At 46.2% G+C, this 19,476-nt stretch overlaps 2 protein-coding genes across 6 annotated transcripts in view; both read right to left on the bottom strand.

Moving 5' to 3' along the window:
- Nucleotides 1-111: 111 nt before the first annotated feature.
- On the bottom strand, nucleotides 112-4,656 carry LOC132469709 (mediator of RNA polymerase II transcription subunit 26-like). Of its 2 annotated transcripts, none has more exons than XM_060067715.1 (3): nucleotides 4,278-4,656; nucleotides 3,286-3,363; nucleotides 112-3,149 (listed from the first exon to the last, which is right to left on the bottom strand). In XM_060067715.1, exons 1-3 carry the CDS (start codon nucleotides 4,347-4,349, stop codon nucleotides 1,380-1,382), a joined length of 1,920 nt encoding a protein of 639 aa, XP_059923698.1. In that variant the 5' UTR covers nucleotides 4,350-4,656; the 3' UTR covers nucleotides 112-1,379. The 2 variants fall into 2 exon arrangements, with proteins under 2 accessions (XP_059923698.1, XP_059923699.1); XM_060067716.1 differs by having other exon boundaries at nucleotides 3,286-3,360.
- Nucleotides 4,657-7,071: 2,415 nt separating this feature from the next.
- Nucleotides 7,072-19,476, bottom strand: part of LOC132469700 (NLR family CARD domain-containing protein 3-like) — a 26,374-nt gene continuing 13,969 nt past the window's right edge. For 2 of the 4 annotated variants that reach the window (XM_060067699.1, XM_060067701.1), the window contains exons 2-13: nucleotides 16,289-16,385; nucleotides 16,062-16,178; nucleotides 15,871-15,987; nucleotides 15,680-15,796; nucleotides 15,489-15,605; nucleotides 15,249-15,315; nucleotides 14,852-15,074; nucleotides 12,217-13,993; nucleotides 11,639-11,812; nucleotides 11,255-11,428; nucleotides 11,036-11,082; nucleotides 7,072-9,082 (exon numbers count right to left, since the gene is read on the bottom strand). In XM_060067699.1, the coding sequence (XP_059923682.1) occupies nucleotides 8,529-9,082; nucleotides 11,036-11,082; nucleotides 11,255-11,428; nucleotides 11,639-11,812; nucleotides 12,217-13,993; nucleotides 14,852-15,074; nucleotides 15,249-15,315; nucleotides 15,489-15,605; nucleotides 15,680-15,796; nucleotides 15,871-15,987; nucleotides 16,062-16,178; nucleotides 16,289-16,371 (3,567 nt within the window). In that variant the 5' untranslated portion in view covers nucleotides 16,372-16,385 and the 3' untranslated portion in view covers nucleotides 7,072-8,528. Of the gene's footprint in view, nucleotides 9,083-11,035; nucleotides 11,083-11,254; nucleotides 11,429-11,638; nucleotides 11,813-12,216; nucleotides 13,994-14,851; nucleotides 15,075-15,248; nucleotides 15,316-15,488; nucleotides 15,606-15,679; nucleotides 15,797-15,870; nucleotides 15,988-16,061; nucleotides 16,179-16,288; nucleotides 16,386-18,437; nucleotides 18,777-19,476 lie in introns of those variants that run through there. The other 2 variants (XM_060067698.1, XM_060067700.1) reach the window with 2 other exon arrangements.

The raw sequence follows: 19,476 nt of genomic DNA, 5'->3' as shown, positions 1-19,476 counted from the left end.
CTGAATACGACAATATCCTCAATAATTACTCTTTTAAGAATTAAGTGTGCATGGTTGCATCATGTGTAATAATTCATGAGAAATAAGTTATGAATTTTAAGGGACAAGAAATTCACAATTTCAGCATTTTTTTTTATTAACACATATCAACGCGTCCACTGAAAAGGACTTAGTAGCAAATATGTTCTCTTGTGTTCGATGGAACCCAAAAGGCTGTTTCTGTACATTCACTAAGGCTCTGTTTTAGGGAAATCCCAGGTTTCCATAAGGCAAACGATATTTAAAGGAATGGTGTCAAGTACATTTTCCAGCATATTATTATATTTCCACTTTCCTCACAGTACAAAACGCATTATTGTAATAATCCCCTGGCGTCCATTTTGAATTCATATTTTACAACCAAAACAGCCATCAAGAGGAAAATAAGGATTCACATTATAAAAATGTGTAATTGGTTGATAATTTCCCTGTGTAGGATAGGTTGGTGTTGGCTTAATAAGAACAGTCTGGAATGTTGCCATCGCATAAGCTAATCAAAGTCCATAATCAAAGAACAAATGTTTCAGCCAAGCATCAAGAGCTTTGTATAGGTACTAGGTAGCGAACAAGTAGAAAATATTGAATTCATACGCGATGGCCACATTTTTGGTTGAAGCAGCACAGACCCTTCCAGCTGAGATTGAATCAGTTTGGTATCACATCCATCAATCTGCATTCACACAGGCTGGAGAAGACCACTTTGTTATTCTTTTGTAGAATTGTTGGGATCTGCATTCACATTTCAGGATCAACAGAAAACCTAAATAATGACGCAGCACTTACAGTTTAAAAATGCTTTTAAGCAACTTGACCAGGTATCTCAGGACAACGTTGAATCGGGAGGAGGTAGTGTGTAATGATTTAAAAGTGGAAAAATATCTGTCAGTTATGAACGTTTCCAAACGTGAAAACGGTGCCCAACAATTCCATAAAATTTTCTTAATCATCTCATCGTCTGAATGTGTTCCCACTAAACGTAGAACAACCTAGCCCTCCTAAGCCATGCCAACGATGACCAACCTTGGGAAGGGGAGTTATATTAGTCTATTACGGGTCTTGTGAGCCGGATCTCTACCGTCATGTTAACCACCGGCTCTGGAGCCGGGGGATTCTGCATAGCCTTGCTTTAGTCGTCAGCCTTACGCAAAGACTTCTAAAAACTACGAGCGATGGTGCAGCTTAAGCCAAACCCCAACCACCTGTCGGCCGCTTCCCTCCATGTGCAAAGGAGCAGGGAAGGGTTGTGAAATTCGAGACATCCAAACCACGCCCTCGTATCTGAGAAGCGTTGAGGACACCGCTTACAGCCAGGAGCCAGAAGGACGACCCACCTACACCCCCTAGTCCAAACAGACGTAGGGCAGGATGTTCAGCCGGCTCTCGTCTCCGTGCGGGTCTAGAGCCATGCACTCGGTCCAGTCGTACCAGTGCTTCTTGGTGTCATAGCAACCGTTCACCCCGGGCCAGTGCTCGCCGTGTAACCGGCGGAGGTCGTCCGCGGTCACGTCGCGGCACTCGCCGGGCCGCTGCGTGACGGGCTCCTCCGCCGCCACCACGTGCGCCCGCCTCGCCTCTCGGGCGGGGCCCCCGGCCTCCCCCTGCCGCTCCTGCTTCAAGTACTCGTTCATGAAGAAGTGGGCCCCGGGGGCGCGAGGGGCCCCCAGTGTGGTGAGCACGCTGCTCTGCTGGCTGAGGTAGGACTGGATGATGTCGTTGCTCGACAGCTCCTTCCAGTTGGTCTGCTGGAAGGGGCTGGGCTGCACGGGCGGGGGCGGGGGTGGGGGCGGGGGCGGCGCCTCGGGACAGATGGCCTCTGATCCGGTGCCGCCCCGGTTCTTCCGCCTCTTCTTCCTCCCGTCCTTCTCGTCCTCCTCCTCCCCCCCCCCCCTCTCCGCCTCCTGGCCCGGCTCCTTGCTGAGGCAGGATCTGATCTGGCCCGTGACGGGGTCGAAGGTCAGCCTCCGGTCTTTTAACCGGACCGGCTTGGCGCCGTCGCCGGGCGCCGACTGTCCGTCCAGGTTCACCACGTAGTCCTTGGACCGGTACTTCTTCCGCTTCTTCCTGCCCGGCCCGCCGACGCCCGAGCCGCCGACCTCCAGACCGCCGGGGGCCCTCAGGGCGGGGGAGGAGCCCAGGACGGGCTGAGACCCCGGCGTGTGCGAGACCCAGACGCCCTGAGCGCCCAGGGCCTCCCCCGGCGCCCGGACGTCGTTGGCGAGGGGGCCCTGCGCGTTTAAAGGCTGTGGAGGGGGCGGCGGCAGCGAGGGTCCCGGACCAGGGGTCTCCACGTACAGGGGGACCCCCACGCCGCCGGCGGCTGCTACTACTGTTGTTGCTTTCACGGCAGTCTGTTTAACACCGCCGCCCCCGCTGTCCTGCCTCGGGGTGCGGGGGCTGTGGGAGGACGAGCGGGGGCTACGGGGCTGACACTGGCCCCCGGAGGAGGCCTGCTCCAGCCGGGCGTGCTGCTGCAGCAGCGAGGCCTTCAGCAGGCTGGACGCGCTGGGCGGGGTCCGGGAGCAGCCCAGCGAGGTGGGGTGGTGCGCCGGCCGGGGCCGGGGGGGGTCCCTGACGGGGGTCTTACCGAGCCCGTCGGCGTCCGGGTGAGGGACCGCCTCCTTGGCCGTCGGGGGCGGACGTTCGCGAGAGTCCGAACCGTCTGTGGACACGTCGGCGCCCGCGGCGGTGCCGTTCGACGGCAGAGGCGGCGGCGGCGGCTGTGCGTTCTGGGGTTTGTTGGAGGCCATCTTGGCCACCTTGGCCGGCGGCAGCGGCAGTCCATCCTTGTGCTGCTCGGCACGCCGCTTCCGGTTGCTCGGCTTGTCCGCCCTCAGGGAGTTGTGGAAGTCGTTGCGGTTCTTCAGCTCGGGCGCCGGGCGCCCCGACGGCGGGGCGGCGGGGGGAGGCGGAGGGGAGACGTCCGCCTTGGGGACGGCGCCGTTGGAAGACCCTGAGGTGGGGGCGAGGCCCGCGGACAGCCCCCCGTCGCTCTGCTGCCCGGGCTCGATCAGCTTCTGCCAGGCGAGGACCAGCTTCTTGGCCCGCTTGGCCAGGTCTTCGTTCTTGGTCTTCCTGCGGACGTCGTTGATCAGCTTGCCGAGACGGGTTTCCTTGAGAGACGTCAACAATCGAATTGATAATCAATAAACTGGAAGCGGATGTGACATTAACTCATTTACAGCTGTGTCCTAGTTGGCATTGATGCCTTTTAATGTAACACTTTTGTGTTTGATTCCAGTGACCTACCTCCAGTGCCTCTTTCGTGATGGGATTTCTCTCCAAATAGGAAATGACTTCCATAACGGCAACCATGTTGCGTATCTGCTGAAAATACAAATTACATTATGCATACAACTGTAACATCTGCTTTTTTAAAACACAACCACATTACATTATAAACATTTTTTTTAAGAAAACCCCATAAAAAAAGGGGGGGGGGGGGTCCCACTCTACTCAAGGGGATAAAAAAGCATTTGCATGGACTTTCACCTGTGCAGCTGTAGAACCCTGGTTTCATAAACGTTATGACAATTCGAGAACGCATGCAAATGTCGGCCCAAGGGAAATGAACAACTCCCAACCCAATAGCTGATATGTATTTATGCTTACATCATTTATATTTAAATTAGAAGAGCCTGTATGTATCAAATAACAGTAAGGGTGACCCCTGTGCATTGTTGTTTGATTTGTTGTCAGAACCTCCTCCTCAAAAATGGGGGCTCTGTTTGCAACGGGGAAGGTCGACCTTTCACAATAAGTTATTATTTGTTGCAAAAGCGCCTTTGACCAATTCCTACATAAACGCCATTGATACAACACAACATTGAGTAACACGGCCGGTCATTGGAGGAGCACAAGCGTGCATAACCAGAAAACTGCAGGGATTGGCAGTGCATGCTAAAGTCTCCGAGAGAAAAAGTGAACAAGACAATCCAGAGTCTTGCCCAAGTTGACAGCTGTCCTTCACCAAGTCCCGTCCAAACGATCACCCACTGACCGAACCCGATCCTTCCCAAAGCACTCTCAACACAAACATCAAGGACTATTAGTAATTTATGACCCACAAATACACCCAATCACTCAACGCGCTGATTAGCTGCAGCTAGTTAGCCGGGTCGTGAGGCAGGCTGCATGACACTACTTTCCTTACTTGTGGATGCTATTCCTTCCAACGTTCCCATGTGACACGGGGAAAACACCCCGGTGGATCCCCGGTCCACTCAACCCCCGGTACTTACATTGCTCTGGCCATCGATGGCCTGGACCAGCCGGTCTCTCATGGTCTGCAGGGTCGCCGTGGCTGCTGTCATGCCGGGCAGCGGGTCTAGACGCCAGCCTCTCCCCCCGAAACACACTCCGGCTACGGAGCCAGACGAGCCGACACTCACTCGCCTAACCGAAGCTGCACACGATGGTAATAAGCACCATGTTTTATGGTGCTTATTACCCCGTTGTGGACGTCAACGGCGCTTATTATCTGTGATTCCGCGGTTAAGGAATGAGTGTGGTCTCTTAGAGCTCGGCTACCCATGGACTGGTAGCCTTCAGTCCGGCCTCCTCCGCAGGCTTTTCTACGGCAGTCGGACAAAGCATGCCGGGAAAACGTGCGTAGAGACGGCTCGCCTGTGCGTGAGTGCGCATCCGGTGGTGCGCACTCACGCACAGGCGAGCCGTCCTTACGCACGGATCTATTCAGGTTTGAAGCGTTTCTATAATAAAACATGTATGGTTATACTATGGGGGGTTGAAGCATATCATATGAATCCCGAAGTCATGAAGGAAGGCCTATCTTATGAAAGCAGAGAAGAGTAGAGAGAAAACATACATGTGGCGATATACATTTTTAAAGATTGATATAATTTATATCTAATGGACTTTGATTCGTTATCCCGTGGGCAGGATGTTACGTTTTATTTTAGATAGCAGTGAGTAATTGAATTCAACTTTATTATAAAAGAAAGAAGTAACATATGAAGATATGTTCCAGCAATGTCAATCTACATGCAGGAAGGTTTAAGTAATAGAGATAACTTAAAGCAGTTTACTGTAAATGTGTCTGCTACTACTACAGAACAGGTCAAATATATGGGGAGTGAAAGAAAGAGAACAAGAGACTTTACAAACAGTTTTTGAGTGCCAACAAAAAGAGTACAATAAAATTGTTACGGTTGCCTAAATACAGGGGGGGGGGGGGGTACCCACTGGCTAATTTTACCCCACTCCCCATCGTACCCCACTATACATTTTGATCTATATTTAAATATACACATATATATATATATATATATATATATAAACATGTCACTTTTATATTCTAGTATGTGTGTTGCGTACTGTAATACATGTTATTGGTGAATCTACAGAGATGTTTTGGAGGCTTTGACCACTGGCAGCAGCCTCAGAAGACCCTCCTCTAAAGCAGAGTATTTCTTCACACACACACACACACACACACACACACACACACACACACACACACACACACACACACACACACACACACACACACACACACACACACGCATGCATACAAAAATACACACACACACACACACACACACACACACACACACACACACACACACACACACACACACACACACACACACACACACACACACACACACACACACACAAACCCTTTCACCAATAAAAAATCACGCAGCCAGATGATCACTCACCAAAGGCTCTTCAGCCATTCCAAACACCTCCACCAAACACACACCTGTGTATCCGTCACCCTGATCATGTTGGCCATAAGGTGAACTGCACCGAGGTGGATTCACCGCTCCCTAGTGGCTACACATGCAATAACAGAGTCCTAAAGCATGGCTTTATAATCGGCCTCACATCTTACTATTGACTCAATTATCAGACACGTACATGAGGCACTCATTATTATATAGTATTAACACACAAGAACATTCAGTTGAACCACTGAATTGGTTATTACCATTATGCTTTATGAATCAGTACAACAGAAAAGGAGTCCCTTAATAAACACAAGGACTCGAACAATTGAAGCAGTAGACATTACTAATCATGAACAGGTGTTCCAATATCTTTAATAATTGAACATTTTCTGCTGCTGTGTTCCCAACAGAACACAAGGAATCAATACTCAATTTTGAGTATTGACCAGAAGAGCTTTCACCTCTTCTGGTGAAAGCTGGCAGGACGAGCTTGACCTTACGTTCAAACAGAAGATCTTGGATAACAACTCCTCGGTCAGCCATCACCTCATCACCTGGACGCAGATACTCCCGAGCCTGTGAGTAAGAGACATAAGTAGGCCCATTGTGTAGATAAGAAAGACATCCATTTCTATGTGTCAGCAGGTGCATGTATTGAGCTCTGGAGAAACATCTGCTGAGCTTGGAGGATTTAAACTGAAGAAACAGGGAGTAGAATCATCTGCTGAACAACACAGGAGCAGTTTGTGTTGTTTCAGGGACTCACTGAACCCTCTAGTGGCTGCAGCCGAAAATGCATGCAGGGATTAAAAATCCTTATAGTGAATCCTTCTTTATTGTCATGCCTTGCCCTATAATAACAAACACAAAAGGTCAACTGGTCGTGTCACTGGGATTATCTTAATAAAACAGTTCCTGGTCTGATTCTGTGGTACGGTGGCCTGCATGGGCCCTCTCCCAACCAAGCAGAGAAGGAGAGGTCCCTTCTTCTTTAGCTCAGCACCTGCGCCTCAACCACAGACCTCTGTGTGTTTCAACATGGAGGCTCAGGGTCCTGTTAGACGCCACGGAGGAGGTGGTGTATCAACCAGCCTGCGAGGATCATCTCTGGAGAGACGCCAATAGCTGGGGTCTGTTTCCTGTCAGGTCGTTACTAGAATTCACTCCGTATTATGTCACTCTTCGGGCGTATGAGTCTGATATGGAAATGCAATTGCTGGTATCCTGATTATTAATGTTTTTGTAGACGAAGCCTAGCCTTGTGATTTTTATTTAGTGAACCCCCAAACCTTAAAGTGTAAACTGATCCTCTGCTGAACACACGAGAACATACAGTTGATCCTTTTAATTGTTTATTACGATTATGCTTTATTAACCAGCACAACAGATAAGAGTCCCTTACAAGTACACAATAAGCACAAGGACTGAAACTTTAGAAGCAGTAGACATTATAAATCATAAACAGGTTTGCCGATATATCGTTCATAACTGAACATGTTCTGCTTTTCTGTTATTCCCAACAGAACACAAGGAATCAAAATTCAAAAGTATTCAATATTTAAAGTCATCATAACATGATTACCGTAATAGCTTTTCTAAGACCGCTTGCATTATGAATATAATATTAAATCTGCTTTAAATCAGGTTCCATGTTAGGCTTATCAAAATATAAACTGATATCAGAGCCCTGCAGTATGAAACTGTTAATGTCGGAAAATATACAAAATATTGTAGTATAAACAAGTTTTGATTTACATTCAACCAATATTTGAAATACATTTTACATTAGAAATATAGTCTTTGTAAAACTTGCCTCACCCTATGGAACATTTTAAAAGTCTCTTCCTTTCATGGTTTATCATGCTAAACTTTTCAGAAGCACAAAAAAAGCAGTATAGTTGATAACATGTTCTTAAATCGTGTGTGTATTCATGTGTGAGTGTGTGTGTGTTTGTATTTACATATGAGTGTGTGTGTATTTACACATGTGTATGTGTGTGTGAATGTGAAAGTGTCTTTGTGGTTTGTGTATTCGAATGTGGATGTATGTGTGGAATGTGTGTATTCATACATGTGCACGTGCGTGTATGGGAGAAATTAACCATTACTTTTATATTAACTATGAGTATTATCAGGCCTATATACATCAGGCATACATTAATGGTGGAAAGTAGAGAAACCACCTCTGGACTCAGAGCAAGGGCCTCATAAGGCGCCAGGGAGCCTGGGGCCCCGGCTACTGACGTCCTCCCATTATTTAGATTAACTACAGGAGATGAACACATACTTAAAGGAATGTAAGGATATACCAGGGAGGTCATATTACATGCAAAACAGCTCAGTTTGAATGGATAAGAGAGCGGGATCGGAGCCCCCGTCAGTGTCTTTGCAAACCTCACTCGGCTTTGTTGTTGCTAGTTTGTGGGTAACAATAAAGTCTCTGTCAATACTTTCTCCGGACTCCCCGATTCCTCATGTTTATAGTTAGTTGAAGTGATAGATAATTCGGTTATAATTGCTACTACACGTGCAAGTGAGTTTGTGTGTATCCATACATGCATGCGTGTGTGTTTAATATGTGTGTGTGTGTGTGTGTGTGAATCTGTATGCATGTGTGTGTATTCATATATATGTGGGTGTTTGTGCGTATAGTGTGTGTATTCATTAATGCATGTGTGAGTGTTTATCTATGCATGTGTGTGTGTGTGTGTGTGTGTGTTGTTTGTGTATTCATATATGCGTGTGTATTCATAAATGTGCGTGTGTGTGTTTATATATGCATGTATATGTGTGTTGCTACAACCGACACAGAGACACTGAGGCACCAAAACTCAATAACCTGAACCCAGGGAGGAGGTCCTCCTGGGTGAAGGTGGCCTGGAAGGTGTGGATGTGTGTCAGTGTGTCTGAGGACCCTCCTCCACCTGGGGACACTCTGTAGTAGGACAGAGTGCCAGTAGGCCGGTCCAGATACACTCCTACTCTGGAAGAGCCAGCGGGGGGGGGGCACGTGATTGTTCTTTGACCGTTGTACCGGGCAAAGTAACCACCCTCATGACAATGAAGACACCAGGACTTGTTGTTCAATCCAAGCCAGCTGCCACCATTCCCTCCTCTCCTTGTGATTCCTCTGTATGTCACTCCTATCTCAACAGGTCCTTTCCACTCTACCTCCCAGTAACAGCGGCCAGTCAGACCCTGTCTACACAGCACCTGGGGAGAAGAGTCAAATCTCTCTGAGTGATCCGGATACGACTGGTCCTCTGTAACCTCTGTCACCTTCCTGTTGTCCTCAGACAGAGAGAGTTGTCTGTTGGCCGTGTTTGGATCCAGTGTGAGTTCACAGGCATCTGACGGAGAACAAGACACGATGAGCTGCTGAAACATTCTTTATCATCATTATCATCATCATCATCATCACTTGGTCTGTTGTCTTGCATACTTCTTCTTCTAAAATTTATAGTATTGTTTTATGGTATTTTTCTAAATTCTAACGATTTCATGGTATGACGGTATAATTTATTTCATGCATCAGCAGGTGTTCACTAGTGCTGCCAATTATGTCAAATTTTTAAACGACTAATCTTTCCACAAACTTATCGAATAGTCGACTTATCTAAAGGAATGATTAAAAAAAGAATGTTAAAAAAATAAATAATTGAAAGCAACCAGGCACGCAGCTACGCTGCTCACGTTTACACTTGCATGCATGGCGAGGTTTAAAACATTGCTGCCAAAGTCATATTAAGTAATATAACGTAGATTACGTGCGTGTTCAAAAGCGCAACATTGAAAAGGGTCCCGTCTGAAACAGTGTCGCGTGGCGCAGCGTTCCGAATGTCGTGTAATCAAATATAACAGTATGGCGGTATTTTAAAAATTCATATCCTAACAGAAATACACACCCTTTTACGGTGTGAACCGGTATACCGCCCAGCACTACTTCTTCTTATTCCGGTCTTGTTTCACGTGCCATCTACTCTACAAACATTACATAGAAAGACTAAATGTGATTGTTTGTATAACATGTATAAACTGAATCTACTCCCTCAACATTTACACTACATTGTAAATGTTGAAAGCCCCACTGATGGCTCCTATGAGATATCCAAGCAATAGCAATAGTACACATACGCACACGTACATATCTACACAAACATACTAGACTCCCCTCGGCCCAGGACCAAGAAGGAGGTGAGGTGGTTCTTGGGACTGGCGGGGTACTACCGGCAGTTCGTGTCGCACTTCTCGGACCTGGCCAGCCCCTTGACCGACCTCACCCGTAAGAGGGCCCCAGATACCGTCCAGTGGTCGGAGCCATGTCAGGTGTTTGAGGCTATTAAAACAGCCCTCTGTGGGAAGTCGGTCCTATGTGCTCCTAACTTTGATCTCCCTTGTTCCCTGCAGACGGACGCGTCGGATAGGGGGTTGGGCGCGGTCCTGACCCAGCAGGTGGAGGGGGTCGGCCGCCCGGTGCTGTACCTTAGCCGGAAATGATCAGACCGGGAGGGTCGGACCAGCACGGTGGAAAAGGAGTGTCTCGCCATCCGATGGGCGTCGGCGCACTTCGCTACTACCTTCTGGGGCGCGCGTTCACCCTCTACTCCGACCACGCCCCCCCTCCAGTAGGGCACTACCGGCAGGATCACGCGAGGATCACCCGGTGGTACCTCGCGTTGCAACCCTTTAACCTTCGGGTCGTGCACAGGCCTGGGGCGCAGATGGTCGTGGCGGACTTTCTCTCCCTCTCCGGGGAGGGGGGAGTGAGTTGGCGGCCGGATGTGACCCCGGCCTGTGTCGGGCACTGGGGGTGTGTGGGGGGGACGTGCGACGTCTGGCCTGCAGGGGGAGTATGGGCAGGTTGGGAGCACACCGGATCGGCTGGGGGGATTGGACCTGATTGCGGACACCTGCTCGCAGTCAGGCCAATCAGGGAGTGTATACTTATGTGCCTGCTTTGTGTTGTAGTAGGAGAGCCCGGAGCAAACGGACCACAGAGATCCAGAGCGAGAGCGAATGGAGATCACACAAAAAACCCACACAGAGACGACTAGCGGGAATCCTCTGTTATAGTTTTGAGTCATTGTGTTTGCTTTCTAAAAGACAATGGACGAGCTCCCGCTGAGGGACGACAATTCTGCCTGCACGGATTCATTGAACTCATTACATAGACATACATAAACGGAAAACAAACACACAAGTACAAATTTGAATGAACGGACTTCACCTCCTGCTGTGTGGGTGGACTTTCCATCTCTATAGTAAGTGTGTGTTGTGATGAATCAAACTAAACAGACACTTACACTTCTTGAGAGCTGGTTTCAGTCTCCACACTCCACCGTGCTCCACACTGGGGGGAAAAAGAAGTGAGAGCAGCATGTTGAAACATTCACCTTCATCATCTGCTCTCATCACTTTGTAAATAACATGAGTTACAGCTGCGTTTGAACCACTTCATCTAGCAGCGGGTTGAATCCTTGTAGGAGACTTTGTCCCTGAATGGTTTGCTGTCCTCTCCATACCTGAGAGTTTCCAGTCTCCAGCATCGATCCTCCAGTCCAGCTGAGAGCAGCATAGCTCCTGAGTCTCCTGGATGATTGTAGCTCAGGTCCAGCTCTCTCAGATGGGAGGGGTTGGAGCTCAGAGCTGAGGCCAGAGAAGCACAGCCTTCCTGTGTGACCAGGCAGCCAGACAAGCTACACACACACACACACACACACACACACACACACACACACACACACACACACACACACACACACACACACACACACACACACACACACACACACACACACACACACACACACAGGTGTGAATTATTACTTTTCTGGATGTGAATCGGTCAAATACCTTCTGATAGTAAACCTTGTGGTATAATTCTTGGATCATTGAGTAAAACTGACCTGAGAGTTTCCAATCTACAGTGTGGACTCCCCAGTCCAGCAGAGAGCAGCTTCACTCCAGAATCCTGCAGATCATTGGTACTCAGGTCCAGCTCTCTCAGACTAGAGGAGTTGGAGCTGAGAACTGAGGCCAGAGCTTCACAGCATCTCTCTGACAGATGACAGCAATTCAGCCTTCACACAAAAAAAAAAAAAAATGTTAGGAACTGTGATTAAAATAACTTTCCACTTTTACTTCTTACATAATGAAGGAATTGTGTTTAAAACTTCTTTAAGAGATTTTTTATTAATTTAACAAATATATACTAGTCAATATATTATATCCGTAAATGTCAATTCAGTATTTGATGTAAAATGTAGATTATTGAAAATATGCTTTGTAGTGTTTGAAATTGGTTTTGAATATTAAGATTATTTTTTATTGTAGCATTATTTATATTTTCTTGCATTTCTTGTACATGTCATTGTACAATTACAGTAGAACTACAGATATGTTATGTATATTATAATAACTTTTATAATCTTTATTATGTATATTGTGCTGTGTGTATGGTAAAACTTGCTATTAGTGAACCTACAGAGATGTTTTGGAGGCTTTAACCACTGGCAGCAGCCTCAGAAGACCCTCCTCTGAAGCAGAGTATTTCTTCAGGTCAAACACCTCCAGCTCCTCTTCTGATGACAGTAAGATGAAGACCAGAGCTGACCACTGAGCAGGAGAGAGGGATTCTCTAGAGAGACTTCCTGATGTCAGGAGCTGTTGGATCTCCTCCACTAGAGAACGGTCGTTGAGCTCATTCAGACAGTGGATCAGATTGATACTTCTCTCCAGAGAAAGATCTCCATTTATCTTCTTCTTGACGTAAGACACTGTATTCTGATTGGTCTGGGAGCTACTTCCTGTCTGTCCCAGCAGACCTCGTAGGAGAATCTGATTGGTCTCCAGCGAGAGGCCCAGGAGGAAGCGGAGGAACAAGTCCAGGTGTCCATTCTCACTCTGTAAGGCCTTGTCCACGGCACTCTGGTAGAGATTGAGTATATCTTCAATGCAGGTTGGTTGTTCTTCGGAGAGAAGATTGACCCCAGTTTTGAGAAAGAACTGAAAGACATAGAGGGCAGCCAGAAACTCCTGGATGCTCAGATGGACAAAGCAGAACACCTTGCTATGGTACAGCCCACACTCCTCTTTAAAGATCTGGGTGAACACTCCTGTTTGAGAGGCTGCCCTGATTTCAATTTCACACTCTGCCAGGTCTGACTCGTAGAAGATCAGGTTGCCTTTCTCCAGCTGGTTAAAAGCCAATTTTCCCAGAGAAAAAATGATTTCCCTGCCCTCTGAACTCCAGTCTGGATCTGTTTTAGCCCTCCAATGGTACTTCCTGTCCCCCTGTATGGACTGAACAAGCAGGAAGTGACTGTACATCTGAGTCACGGTCTTGGGCATCTCCTCTATTCTCTTGGATGTTTTTAAGTCCTCCAGAACTGTAGCTGTGATCCAACAGAAGACTGGGATGTGACACATGATATGGAGGCTTCGTGATGTCTTGATGTGGGAGAAGATTGTGCTTGCCAGCTTCTCCTCTCTGAATCTCTTCCTGAAGTACTCCTCCTTTTGTTTGTCAGTGAACCCTCTCACCTCGGTCACCCTGTCAACACACTCAGCAGGGAGCTGATTGGCTGCTGCAGGGCGTGTGGTTATCCAGATGCGAGCGGAGGGAAGCAGGTTGCCCCTGATGAGGTTTGTCAGCAGCACGTCCACCGAGGTCGGCTCTGTGACATCAGTCCAGATCGGGTTGTTCTGGAAGTCCAGAGGTAGTCGACACTCATCCAGACCATCCAAGATGAAGACAACTTGGTAGAGGTCAAATGTGCAAATTCCTGCTTCTTTTGTCTCAATAAAGAAGTAATGAAGAAGTTCCACCAAGCTAAACTCTCTCCCTTTCATTAAATTCAGCTCTCTAAATGTAAGGAGAAATGTGATGTTTATGTCTTGGTTGGTTTTGCCTTCAGCCCAGTCCAGAGTGAACTTGTGTGTTAAGACGGTTTTTCCAATGCCGGCCACTCCAGTTGTCAATATTGTTCTGATTCTTTGATATTGGTCAGGTAAGGGTTGAAAAATGTCTTCACATCTGATTGGTTTTTCCTCCCTGGCTGGTTTCCTGGAAGCTGTTTCAATCAGTCTGACCTCATGTTCCTTGTTGACCTCTCCACTGCTTCCTTCTGTGATGAAGAGGTCTGTGTAGAAGTCATTCAGAGGTGTTGAATGTCCTGCTTTAGCGATTCCCTCAAACATGCACCTGAACTTCTCCTTCAGATGAGACTTGATGTTACGTGTGCACTGAACAGCAGTAGAGCCTTAATGACAAAAGAACACAAGACAAAAGTGAGTGGATAGTGTCATCAGTGGAATAAAATATCCTCATGCAATGGTTTGTATGATATTGTACGAAAAGTTATGTGTACATTTTGAACATTCCTCCAAATTTCTATCATCATTCTCAGTGGAATATGCAATATTATGATTCATTATTACGAATCTACATCAATTCTTTCGGGTCTCACCAGCAAATAGAACAATCTCCATCTTTGCTTTGGTGGTTGATATGGACGCTATGAATACTGTAAACCAAACATGGCTGATTTTGCCCTTGTTTCAGCATAAGAATGCATTTTGATGATGACTGGTAACTTTTTGTAAGATATCATGCGAATTTGTATCAGACCAGCCTGAGTGGAAACATGTCAATATTTCCTCTTAAATTATCAACATCATGATATTTAGAGGCTTCATTCCTTATGGTCGTGAAATGGACTGCATGTTACAGATTCAATATTTTCAGGTTTATTCCGTTATTTACACAGACTTATGATTGGTGTCTTGAGAGTAATAATGATTGTGAATCACTGGTGACTTGCTGTGCTGAAAGACCAAGATAGTGTTGCATCTCTTCCACTGAGATTTTCTGCTGTTGATCTGCAGCATAATGTTCAACATTCTTCAACCCGATAATCCCACAATACCCCTACATATCTGGATCAGACCATTTAATTTGATACCCCCACATAACCATACATATCTGGATCAAACCATCTAACCCAGAATAGGAAAGACCTCCAAATTGATGGTAGAAATGCAGAAATCTCACATTATGTAATTTAATTTGCTGCACAAATGCTGAACTAGCCCTGTTTTCAAGATTTAGAGAACCTTACCGCTCCCCAGTGTGTCGGCCAGTTCCTCCTGGTTCATCTCAATCAGGCAGAGCTTTGTGATGTCGGCCACTCCCTCTATGGCACGCCTCCTCTGCTCCTCATTCTTAACATCCACCTCCTCCTCTTCCTCCTCCGTCTGACTCTCTGAGCATTGTGGGAAGAGAACCCTCCAGACCTTCTTCATCTCCTTGTCTAGAAAAGCATGTGCATTCTCCTCAGCCCTCTGGAATAGAAACGAACATCAAGGAGAACTTTACTCTGAACTAACTGAGAACATCAGAAGCATCTGTCCTGGATTCACGTCCCAGTGGTCTAAAGAGGGAAGCTTGGATAATTGTACCACCACAAGAGGTGCTTTCTAATGTTCCTGTAGAGCTAAAGTCAAATGTCTACACACCTTGATCAGCTCTGTTTGCCGCTGTACTGACTGAGCACTGGTAACCTTTGACCTCTTCTGGTGTTGTCTGTGGAGAACACACACACACACACACACACACACACACACACACACACACACACACACACACACACACACACACACACACACACACACACACACACACACACACTTTGGATATATGTTTCCTGACTTACATACATTAAGTCAGATAAATCCTCTTCTGTTTGAAACTCCTACCTATCCTTTCTGATGGGGCGTCCACCTTTAAAATCAGGAGGTCCATCCATAGACCGGTCACTCTTCATGGAAACACAGCTGGGTCCAGGGGAGTCTGCCCTCTCCTGCAGGACTTTTCTAGAAAAACAAGAACCAGGATTTAGGGATGTTTGTTATATGCTGTATTTTTATTATCTCTGCTAAATCCTCACCTCTTCTTAATAGATAGATTTCCATCTTTAAACTGTTCAGGAGGATCCATAGAGTGGTCACTCTTCATGGAAACACAGCTGGGTCCAGGGGAGTCTGCCCTCTCCTGCAGGAATTTTCTAGAAAAACAAGAACCAGGATTTAGGGATGTTTGTTATATGCTGTATTTTTATTATCTCTGCTAAATCCTCACCTCTTCTTAATAGATAGATTTCCATCTTTAAACTGTTCAGGAGGATCCATAGAGTGGTCACTCTTCATGGAAACACAGCTGGGTCCAGGGGAGTCTGCCCTCTCCTGCAGGACTTTTCTAGAAAAACAAGAACCAGGATTTAGGGATGTTTGTTATATGCTGTATTTTTGTTATCTCTGCTAAATCCTCACCTCTTCTTAATAGATAGATTTCCATCTTTAAACTGTTCAGGAGGATCCATAGAGCGGTCACTCTTCATGGAAACACAGCTGGGTCCAGGGGAGTCTGCTCTCTCCTGCTGCTCTGGGCTTCAACACAACACACACAGCTTTTACTCAGACTAATGATGGAGTCATGATGTATCACTGCTGAGCTCTGAGATGGACGACAGTCACAGACAGAGAGTTCCTCTTCTTACCTCTTGGGTTTGCTCTGGAGGCCATGTTCCCCAGACAGAGTGCTTTTAGAGGTAGGACCCCCCTCCTCTCTCTCCTCATCCATAGTAGACTGGAGACCTGGACAAAAACACAACTATATTGTTTCTGTGGATCACATGATGACTTCCCCCCCCCTATCATTTCGTTCTGAAATCTAATATTCTACTTTTTTTTTTACAGAAGCAATGAGAGAATGTCGGCAGGGTCTTGTAATGCTGTGTAGCATGATAAGCATGATAAGGTGCAAGGAGCAGAAGAAGTTGACATGGGTGCTAATTTTCAGTTGAAAAAAAACGCTGGCATTATTTTATCAGCTGAGGGCATATTGCCATTGCAACGTGAGCTAATCAACAAGTACCACATGTTCTAATAATATGAGACTCATGAAAACGCCCTCAGCATATAAAAGGTGTGTGGTGGGGGGGGGGGGGGCGCGAGCGGCAGTACGGGACTTAGTGTCTTATTTATTTAAAAAAATAAAGTTTTGTTTTAACTGAAATTTAGCACCCTTTTTTTTTTTGCATCAGAACAAGATTTTTTTGCATCAAAAGTTTTATAAAAATGTATGGGTCCCTGAAAGTGAGACAACGTAGTTTATTAACCCCGAAATAGTGGTATGTTTCTCATATTATTAATCTAGTACATATTGTACCAATGTGTTTCAGTAACTGTGTCAAAAAAAAAAAAAGGGGGAAATATGGTCCCATCCATTGATTATTCCTTCATCCAAATAGTCTTTTTTCCCTTCATCACTTTAGTGATTCAGAACTGCATTATTTAGCTGACACTGCCAGCTTTTGGCTTAGACATACAACAGCATATAACTAATAAAATAAAGGTTGACAAATAAAAAAAATCTTGGACAGGACTTTATATACTTCCTAGAATCGCCCCTGGGCCTAACTAACATACCGTTTTCATTTTGGAACGGAAAACCTAGGGTTACCGCAAACCCTGTGTATCTACCCTGGTTACAAAACGATGTAGCCTACGCCTCGTACTGATGTCCACAGCCAGTTTATTCTCCAAAGTTATGGAACACCGTGAAAACTGTATTATTAAGAGGAAATTATATTTTTAATTAATATATGTATGGATTTATATTACATTTATTTAAAAAAAAGGCACATTTGTGTGTGGATCAGAAATGTGTCTGTGAAACTTATTTTTGTTTATGGATTTATTTTACATTTATACATACCGATATCCATTTTGCGTGTGCATTGAAATGTATTTGTGAGAAGGACGTAATTTATCTATAAATCACAAAATACATTTGTGAATCCTTCTCTGTGCATTCATTATTAATGAGACTGTTCTGACCCCATACCTACAAGCCGCAACGATACAACCCTCCCGTTTCCGACCCCTCGCCTGTCTGACCACCCAACTGTTGTAGAGTTCCTGCCGGCCTGTCTGCTTCCCTGTTTCCTGACGTCGCCTGCCTGTCTGCACTCCCGTTGCCGACTTTACTGTTTGCTCTCCGCCTGCCCGATCCTGTACCGAATTAAATCCTTGAAACTGAAACAGACCTGGACAAAAACACAACTATATTGTTTCTGTGTATCACATGATGACTTAGCCCATCATTTCCTTCACCCATCATCATTTCGTTCTGAAGTCTAATATTCAACTTTTTTTTTTAACAGAAGCAATGAGAGAATGTCGGCAGGGTCTTGTAATGCTGCGTAGCATGATAAGCATGATAAGGTGCAAGGAGCAGAAGAAGTTGACATGGGTGCTAATTTTCAGTTGAAAAAAAACGCTGGCATTTGTTTATCAGCTGAGGGCATATTGCCATAACAACGTGAGCTAATCAACAAGTACCACATGTTCTAATACTATGAGACTCATGAAAACGCCCTCAGCTTTTTCATGAGTCTTTATAAAAGTTTCCTTGAAACTGTCCAACTGTCGTCTGTCCTACCCATCAACTTGGGTTCTGCCTAACCCCCCCATTACAGCAACTAGTTATTGATGGCCTGACCCATATTCGTTTGTTGAAACAGTTTATCTCTCTGAGATCAATGTGTCTTTTACAGCAGGACCCTGAAAACACTGAACTCGAATATTTTAGAATGCATTAAGACAGTGAGAATAAAGTAGAAAATGACGCATAGTAAACTGTACCTTAGCTTCTCCGGGTTGAAACGTGTGCTGCCTTGTGTCATACGAAAATATAAAAGCACCAAAGGAAAACTCAAACTAAGTGTTTCGAACCGAGACAGAACATTTACTTGGTTCTAAAGGTTCTGAGATTAAAAACTAAGCTGTTGGGCTCCTCAGTGTGGATGAAAAATCAAATGAGGAAGGAGACTTGGAAAGCAGCTAACTATGCGTACATCCTTTATGAAGGTCATAACTGTATGTTAAGCAAAGGTTTGAGGCCGTATCAAGGACCATTTCCCGGAAACCCGCATCATAAACCCGGAGGCGGTACGCCTTTAGCCTCCTCGTTCCATGTCTCCTCCCCCTCAGGGGAGGCCCCTGTCCGGCGAGGGGCGATTCTAGGTTCTGACTTTTCTGCTGCGTTTGACTCAACTGCGTTAAAATATTTCTCAAACGACAGTGCCCCCCCTACTGGTGACCCTTGGCCCTCCAGCAGATGAGCTCTGGCGCCGACTCTGTTCTGTAGGTTAACTTAGGCCATCTGATCTTGCCACAAAGCTAAATCTTATAATAATGAATTGTCCACTCCAGGTGCAGATTGGTTTGGCTGCTTCCTAGCACGTCGCCATCTCTCTGTCCGAACTCCAGAGGCAACATCCATTTCTCAGAAGAATCAAGGGAACCACGAAAGAGTGGGAGAGACCACGTTTGATATTGACTCGGTTGTGACGTTAACAGTTTGTGAGTGCTTGCGTGTGTTTGTATGTGGGAGACAATGAGTGAAAGGAGCGCACAGCTCAGGCTGGCCGGATGGCGCAGCAAGGAACTTTTATGCACGCAATATTGATAGCCCGCAGTAATCAGGTCGGCGGCCTTTAAAACTTTAACGGCCCACTGGGAATTCTCCTGACCACCACTCCACCACTGGTATGGTCTCTTAGAGCTCGGCTACCCGTGGACTGGTAGCCTTCAGTCCGGCCTCCTCCGCAGGCCTTTCTATGGCTGTCGGACAAAGCATGCCGGGAAAACGTGCGTAGAGACGGCTCGCCTGTGCGTGAGT

The sequence above is a fragment of the Gadus macrocephalus genome, chromosome 12 (assembly GCF_031168955.1).
Source record: "Gadus macrocephalus chromosome 12, ASM3116895v1".
Taxonomy (NCBI): Eukaryota; Metazoa; Chordata; class Actinopteri; order Gadiformes; family Gadidae; genus Gadus; species Gadus macrocephalus.
Note: the sequence above shows the minus strand (reverse complement) of the source record. Positions and strands in the feature narration are given on the sequence as shown.

Coding starts and splice junctions, on each gene's coding strand:
- LOC132469709 (XM_060067715.1), bottom strand. CDS start 4,349: ATGACAGCAGCCACGGCGACCCTGCAGACCATGAGAGACCGGCTGGTC. Junction 3,364..4,277: donor CCATCGATGGCCAGAGCAAT/GTAAGTACCGGG, acceptor TTGTATTTTCAG/CAGATACGCAACATGGTTGC. Junction 3,150..3,285: donor TCACGAAAGAGGCACTGGAG/GTAGGTCACTGG, acceptor ACGTCTCTCAAG/GAAACCCGTCTCGGCAAGCT.